The sequence below is a fragment of the Manihot esculenta genome, chromosome 12, assembly GCF_001659605.2.
Source record: "Manihot esculenta cultivar AM560-2 chromosome 12, M.esculenta_v8, whole genome shotgun sequence".
NCBI classification, from domain to species: Eukaryota; Viridiplantae; Streptophyta; class Magnoliopsida; order Malpighiales; family Euphorbiaceae; genus Manihot; species Manihot esculenta.
This window is the reverse complement of record NC_035172.2, coordinates 13,770,015-13,778,647: the sequence shown is the minus strand read 5'-3', so window position 1 is coordinate 13,778,647 and position 8,633 is coordinate 13,770,015. Positions and strand designations below refer to the sequence as shown.

The window sequence follows — 8,633 nt, the reverse complement described above, 5'->3', positions numbered from 1 at the left end:
AGGATCTTCCAATGCCTCTGAAAAAATGCTGGGTTAAGGCCGTCTAATCCCGGCGCTTTATCTGGATTCATTTGGAAAAGAGCGTGCCTGAATTCTTCATCAACAAAAGTTGCAGTTAACATAGCATTATCATGAGAATCAACTTTCGGCTGAACCAAGCTAATCACCTCACCGAAATCAGCAACTGCACCAGAGAATAATTCCTGAAAATATGATTGAAAAGTATCCGCAATTACATGCTTATCAGAAGAAATAGAGCCATCCGAAGTTGTAATTTCCACAATACGATTTTGCCTTCTTCGCGCCTTAATATTATTGTGGAAATATTTAGTGTTTTTGTCTCCATTGCGAAACCAAAAGAGCTTTGCTTGCTGGCGAATTCTAATCTCCTCTTCCGCTAGAATTTGATTCCACTGCTCCTTAAGCCGACGCACCTCCCTTGTATCAACCGAATCAAGATCTTCTTCAAGCTGTTTTCTGATCCTATCTTTCTGAGCCCGTTTCAATTTATTTCTGTTCTGACCCCACTGCACAATACGATTGGCAGTAAAATCCTTTCTAGCAAGAAAGTCCAACCGAACCCCCTCTGCCCATGCTTTTGAAACAACCTCACCCAGCTCAGGATCCTCGAGCCATGAATTATCAAAACGGAAACGCCTACTCCCTATATGACAAGTAGGAGCAGTAGTTTCAACTAACAAAGGGTTGTGATCAGACACGGGAGCAACCAAAATTGAAGATAAAGCATCTGGAAAAATACCACTCCAAGCTGTATTAGAACATGCACGATCCAACCTTCCTTTAGAACAAAATGGGGTCCCCTCTCTATAAGTATAAGAAAGAAATGAGCCATTATGTTGTATATCAGACAAACCAGAATCTAACAACGCCCCCCGAAAACCAGAAATAAGATGAGAAGCACGAAGAGGACCCCAACTCTTCTCTTCAGGCGCTGCAATATCATTGTAATCCCCACAACATAACCAAGGTGAATCATTACGTGAAGATAGCTCACGCAACAGGTTCCAAGAAGTACGGCGGCGAGTTGGTTCAGGACAACCATAGAACCCTGTAAAACGCCATTGAGCAGAACCAGTACCAATAGTGCAGTCAATAAAATTCGAAGAAAAGTAAGAAACTTGTAACTGAACATCATTATTCCACATCAAAGCTAAACCCCCACCAATACCAATACTATCAACAGCAAAACAATTCGAATAATGCAAAAGGTTCTTTATTTGATCCATTCTTACACCATGAACTTTAGTTTCCATAAGAAATAAAATAGAAGGTTTATAATTAAAAACAAGATCCTCCATAGCATTAACTGCACGAGGATTACCAACACCTCGGCAGTTCCAACAAATAATCCTCATGGCTGTCGGTCGACCCGCATCGCAGGTTCGACCGTTGGAGTAGAATTAACCGGCAATGAATCCATGGCATCAGAAACGTTGCTGGCTGGAAGAGAACGCTATCGTTTTTTCCCCTCAACAGAATGCTGCATTGGGTCATCTTCACCTAAACCATTTGGGCCCAAATGATTCTGATCAGTTTCCATCTGGCCTACTGCCTTTTCCCGCCCATCAGTAGTAGAAGACGTACCCAAAAAGGAATTTAGAAAAGATTGGGATGGTAACAGCTGAGGTCCCAGAGAAGGGCCCTGATTATTCGGAGAGAGCGTCGCCTGAACAAACGGTGTTTCCACCCGCAGCCATGAACTGGTCGGGCAAAGATTGCGACGGCGGACTGCGCGAAGTTCTGGCCCCCATAGAGGTTGCAACTCTTCCTTCTTCTTATGCAATAATAAACCACAGAAAGAATCAGTATGGCCGAGACGCCCACAGAAGAAACAGAAAACCATGAACCTCTCATAAGCAAAGCGAGCATAAAAGGCCTCTCCTGTAGGTGTAACCAGCTTCTTCCTGCGTTTAAGAGGATTCCTAACATCCACCTGAACCCTAATCCTCATATAAGAATCTTTTTCATTAGAAGAGCAGTAAGTAGTATCATAATCCAAAAAAGAACCAACAAAATTCTCCAGATTGATAGCAATCGTTTGCGTATAGAAACCTGTCTTTAGATCATGAACCTGCACCCACTCATCCACAAAACTCAATGGAACCTGCAAAGGGTCTTCCCCCTCCACCAGTGCATGGAGAAGGAGAAGATGATTGTTGTACAGCCAGGGTGTCCCTCGCAAAACACGTTCCAAATCCACCCCCGCAAAAAAACGAAAAAGATACCTTTTGGCTTCCAACTCAGTGATTTCGACCCCTCCCAAAGGATGCCATATGTCAGCAAAAACCTCACGCATCGACTTGAAGTTGATACGATTAAAAGTCAAAAACATACCCACCAAACAGTTCTCATATCGAAAAGAAGGGGCATCAGCAACTGGGACCACAGCCAACCCCTCATCCTCCTCGTCCGAAAGCGACAATTGTTGAAGATTGGCCTCCATAGAAACAGAAACCCTAGGTTCTGACAAAACGAAAACCCTAAGCACAAGGCTTACGAAACATGAAAAAACACTTTCATTTTAAATTTTTTAAAAATTTATTAATTAATTATTTCGTGATGTTTTAAACTTTTTTATGATACTTAACTGTTAAAACTAATGGAAGAATTAACTAGTAGAATTTTTAAAACGTTTGAGACGTTTTAATATATTTTTTAAAATCTAAAAATCAACTAATGAGTTTTTTACTTACGGTATAAATTAAATAATAATATTTTTTAAAAATAACTATAAAAAATTGAAAAATTTTCATTAAATTGACTTTAATTTATTATATATAAAAAATAAATGAATGAATAAATAAAAAGCATAGAAAATGGATATATAAATGAACGAATAAATTCTAAATAAAATAAAATACTCTGCAAATAGATGTTTCAAGGTAATTTCTCACCAATATATATATGTACAAAAAGTTGGATTTTTCCACACTTAGGTGATCCATCTAAGAAAAAGACGTGGATTAAATTTTCCCATATATATCTTTTAAAAAGTTTTTTAAATGTAAAATAATTAATTTCAATAATTTTAATATAAATATTAAAAAATTAAATTAATTGAATTTTCGTAAAATTTTATATTTTGAGTTTGCCAAATTAAAAATTCTTCCATCTAATTTTTTATTAAATATAATTTATATTTTTGAAATTATAAAAAAAACTCTTGAATATATAGTATTTTTTTAATTCATATATTATGCTAAAATTAATAGCTATATCTTTCAATTTCTATAAAAATGTTAACTCACAGTATTTTGATTTTATTAAATTGATATAAATCAAATTTGCAAATGTAATTTTTCAATTTTATTTTTTTAAACAAGTTAATAGAATAAAAATTAGAGCAGAATCGAAGTTTCAGACTGTCTGTTCTTTCGCAGAGTGCAAGAAGATTCCTCCATTAGGATGATGCATATTATTATTTAATTATAGTTATTCACTTAATTTTTTTTTTAATAAAAAGCTATTATATACATTATAAATTAAAAATGTTGTTATAATTATTCTCAAATTATAAAAATAAAAACACAAAATTTTAATACAATTCATCTCAATATAAAATTATAATATACATCTTTCATGATTTATTATAAAATAATAATTATATACACACCACAGGATATCTTCAGCTATATGGAAAAAAAAAAAAAAAAATCTTTCTTCACTTGAGGCTGAAAATTAATGTCTTTTTTTAAGGGATTACACTAGATTAAGATAAAGCCAAAATCCCTTTTCATGATAGGAATGCAGCTTTCACTTCTGTTGGGCAAAATCACATTCTATAATCAACAAAGCCAAATAATTTGTGGACCCTACTATTATATAGGTCTTCTACTCTCATTATTAAAATATATCTTACTAAGATTATACGTTACAAATCTAACAATATCTATCTTGACTCAAAATCCACCAATAAAAACACCACAATAGATTTGAATCCTTCGAATCTTCTTGCTTGAGCTTAAACCCTTTGAATCTTTCCTTTTTTTTAAAATCCCAAATATTATTCTCACCATCTTTGATATCAAAAACCTTTTGGCACCATGAATCTTAGCTCTAATACAAATTTGTTATGATAACTACCTATAAATAATAAAAGTAAAACACACAATTTTAACTTGATTCACCCTCTCAATATGGGGTTACATCGACGGATATACATCTTCCACTATCCGTAATTAAATTATCTATTACAAACTAAAGTATCTCCTTATCAACTTCATTATAACTAATTAATCTCTCACTACAATCAATTGCTCATAATAAAGATATTAGTTATTCTCTCTCAGCCTCCTCTAGAAATAATCTAATATGTTTATACTATAATTACATTATACATCACAAAGGGTGTCTTCAACTACATGGGCAAATTCCTTCTTCAGGTTAGATTGAAGCCCCTCTCCCTTGCTCCATGGGCCTGCACTACATCGCGATGGGTAAAAGCCCTTTTACACAATGAGTAAGAGTCCTCCTCTCAATTAAGTAAAGTCACTCTCTACAATAGGCAAAATCAAATAATTTAACAATTATACTCCTATTTATAAATTAAGAAGCTCATCCAATGTAGGAGCAGAAAGCTGTCTCAGAACCTGAAGGTGACTCAACAGGCTAGAGTTAATTCCTCCAACAAAAGTGCTGAGACAAGTTGGAGATGGAGTTCAGGAAAATCAACCTAAATTAGATAATGCTCCCATTGTAGATGAAGATGAATCAGACGATGAGGATGACGATCATGTGCAACCACCAGTGCCTATAGCTTCTCTAGTCCCACAAAAAAGATCTGAAAGAGTCAAATAACCCTTTACTAGATACTCTAGAGACCAGTACATGTTGAATAATGAAGGAGAACCTAAAAGTTTTGAAGAAGCTATGGAGGATGAGTTTAAACAGTAACAAAACATTTAAACTGATGAAGCTACCTAAAGGGAAGAAATTTCTGAAGAATAAATAGGTGTTCAAGATCAAGCATGATGAACACAGTCTCTATCCTCGATTCAAAGCCAAATTGTTGTGAAGGGTTTCAACCAAAGAAATGGCATTAATTTTGAAGAGATATCCTCACCAATAGTGAAGTGACATCCATCCAAATAGCGCTAGGCCTAACCGCTACTCTTGATCTAGAGATTCAATAGATGGATGTAAAGACTGCCTTCCTTCACGGAGATTTGGAGGAAGAGATATATATGGAGCAGCCATATAGTTTCAAGAAGAAAGGAAAAGAGGACAATGTTTGCAAGATGAAGAAAAACTTGTATGGCTTGAAGCAGGCACCAAGATAGTGGTACAAGAAGTTCAAGTCTATTATAGGGGAGTAGAGTTATAAGAAGACTACTTCAGACCACTGTGTATTTGTTCAGATATTCTCTGATTGTGATTTCATCATCCTTTTTATCTATATGGATGATATGCTAATAGTTGGCCAAAATGTCTCTAGAATTAATAGTTTGAAGAAGCAATTGAGTAAGTATTTTGCCATGAAAGACTTGGGGCCAACAAAGCAAATTCTTGGCATGAAGCTAATAAGAGATAGAAGCGCCAAGAGGTTATGGTTTTCACAAGAAAAGTGCATAGAGAAAGTACTTCAGAAGTTCAACATGGAGCATGCTAAAGCGGTTAGTTGTCCTCTTGCTAACCACTTTCATCTCAGCTCAAAGCAGAGTCCTTCTTCAGATAAAGAGATAGAGAGGAAATAGACAAGGTTTTTTATGCTTCAGCAGTTGGAAGCTTAATGTATACCATGGTATGCACACGGCCATATATTGCTCACGCAGTTGGAGTAGTGAGTCAGATTCTTTCAAATCCAGGAAGGGAACACTAGACTGTGGTGAAGTAGATTATGAGATATCTTCACGACACTTTCAAATTGTGTTTGTGTTTTAGGAGTAGTGAACCTATATTAGTTGGCTACACATATGCAAATATGGTCTACGATGTTGACTCGAGAAAGTCTACATTAGGACATTTGATTACATTTGCAAGGGGAGCCATGTCATGGCAATTAAGATTATAAAAATGTATTGCTCTTCTGAAGTAGAGTTCATTGCAGCAATTGAAGCATATAAAGAGTTGAGATGGATGAAAAAAATTCTTGAATGAACTTGGACCCTAAGAAAAATATCAGTTATTTTGTGACAGTCAAAATGCTATTCACCTTGAGAAGAATACATCCTTCCATTCAAGATCGACGCATATTGATGTGAAATATCACTGGATCAAGAATGTATTGGAGACGAAGCAACTACTACTTGAAAAGATCCATATAGAAGAAAATTGATTAGACATGTTAACCAAGATTCTAACAATGGAAAATTTTGAGTATTGTCAGCTAGCAGCTAGAATAGTATTGCCTTCCATGTGGTTCGAAGGGGGAGAATTGTTAGGCAGGCCTCTCCAACATGGAGGGCCCATAAAAGATTTTGAAAATCTTTATATATATATATATATATATATATATATAAGAGCTACAAATCCAAGCCACTAACTTGGCCAATTAACCACCAAGTAAAGGTGCATGAATTTGCCTATAGACAGGCAAGAGTTTGGAAAAAAGAGTATAAGATCAGTCGAAGAAAATCTCCTTTGAGTGTTTTCAAAACTTGTAGTTTTGAGAAAAATATTGAAGAGGGAGAGTTTATTTGGGGAGTAATAAAAATAGTGAAAAAAAAATATTACTTGGGCAAACACTTTGAGTGTCACTATTTTTGGGTAGATCTTACTTATAATATCTCTTTATACTTGCTATTTTTATAGTGAAAAAATTATTTGAAGTTCGACCTGTGGGCGTAACTTAAAATTAAGGGCGAACCACATAAAATTATTATATGCTATTTATTTATTTTTCTATAATATTTTATTTTTACTATTTTAAAAGCGGTATTTTCTCTACAAATGAAACTTTAACCAAGTCCTAAATATCATCATGGCTATGACCTAAACAGAGCCTTTGCTTCAAGAGAGCCACAAAAGTCATTTGCTATGTAAGTGGAGATAATGGCATAAAAACTCAAAAATATTTTGGATAATATAATTTAAGAACCTCTCATAGCCATGTTTCTCATGGAGACAAAGTGAACCACCCATAAAAAATGGCAAGAAGAAAACTCTTAAAAAGGCATATCAAATCAATACCCTCTCTATTCCATCTTAGATTTGTAATAAAAAAAAAAATCAAAACCTATTTACACCACCGGTGAGAGAAGATAACCGACAATCCAAATACGACAATGATTTGCTCGAAGAGATAGAAAAATTATACAATATAGCAATTAAATAAAATGAATTCCAAACCAAAAAGAAAATAGAGCTCTTGAGAAATATTGTGTAATCACCGAATGTAAGTAAATAATTAAATTTAAATATTATAAATAGTACTTCAAATTAAAATTGAGTATGAATAATTTTATTCGTGCTTTGTTTAGTTAATCTACTTATTTATTTAATTAATTAAAATTTAAATTTAAATTTCACATGACACAGCTATAGAAATTATTTGAATATTATTGAGCTAAAGGTTGATAGCTTGAATTATTTTGATTTTAACAATAAAATCACACAGTTTAATGAATTTTTATATTATTTTTCTAAGTAAAAGTTAAATTAATACTTATCAATTTGTAGATTACTTTTTAAAATTGAAATTTGATGAAAAGTTATAAAATTATTAAATTTAATATAATAAAATAGAGTAATACATTAATTAATAATAAAAATTTGGAGGGTGGGGGACAGGTCATTATCAAGCTGATCTGGTCTTGCAATCTTGCTTGTCCTCTCCCTTAATAGAAATGACATCACATTCATTTCAGCCAAGCAAATCCTTTAATGCTTCAGAAAATATATATTTAATATTAATTGGATACATTAGTAATCATCCGACCTGTTTTTTTAAGAAAAAAAAATTAATTTTTTTACATGTAAAAATTTAATTTTTAATTTTTATTTTATTAATAAAATAATCACTAAAAATATAAAAACTAGTAGCAATTTTTACTACCAGAAATAAAATTTTACTGTTGAAAATTTATAACAGTAACGTTTGATTGTTGCAAATTAGTTCTACAAAATTGAAATTATACCTAAACATACATTAAAATTGTAATTATACATATTTTATAATAAAAATTTATTTACTATTAAAAATTAATTATTATTAATATTAAATATTATTATTAAAAAGATTTTTTAATATCGATAATTTTCACTATTTGTACCTTTTATATATCATTAATAGTAATTATTTATATTATTATTATTAATTATAATATTTATTATCGTGAATCTTTTTATTAAATTTATCGCTAAATTAAAAATTAATTTAATTCCTTTTAAATGGTAAAAGTTTTAGTTTTTAAAATTTTATTTTATTAATAAAATAATTATTTTATTAAATTCACCATTAGTCAATCACAAATTAAAACTTAACCTAAATTAAAATAGTTAAATTGTTATAAATTTCAAACTTATAAAAGCTAAAATATTGTAAATTTTAAAATTATATATGTCATACTACTATAAAGTAAAATTTAAATTACTAATTTATTATAATTTAATAATAAATTTTAATAAAATAACTATTTTATTAATAAAATATCGTTTATAAAATTACTTTTTAT

At 31.9% G+C, this 8,633-nt stretch overlaps 1 protein-coding gene across 1 annotated transcript; it reads right to left on the bottom strand.

The window, feature by feature from the left end:
• Positions 1-1,474: 1,474 nt before the first annotated feature.
• Positions 1,475-2,464, bottom strand: LOC110627560. The gene has a single exon (XM_021773908.1). The coding sequence runs from the start codon at positions 2,462-2,464 to the stop codon at positions 1,475-1,477; it is 990 nt and encodes a 329-aa protein (XP_021629600.1).
• Positions 2,465-8,633: the final 6,169 nt, after the last annotated feature.

Bases quoted from the DNA above. Each gene is read 5' to 3' on its own strand.
- LOC110627560 (XM_021773908.1), bottom strand. From the start codon at position 2,464: ATGGAGGCCAATCTTCAACAATTGTCGCTTTCGGACGAGGAGGATGAG.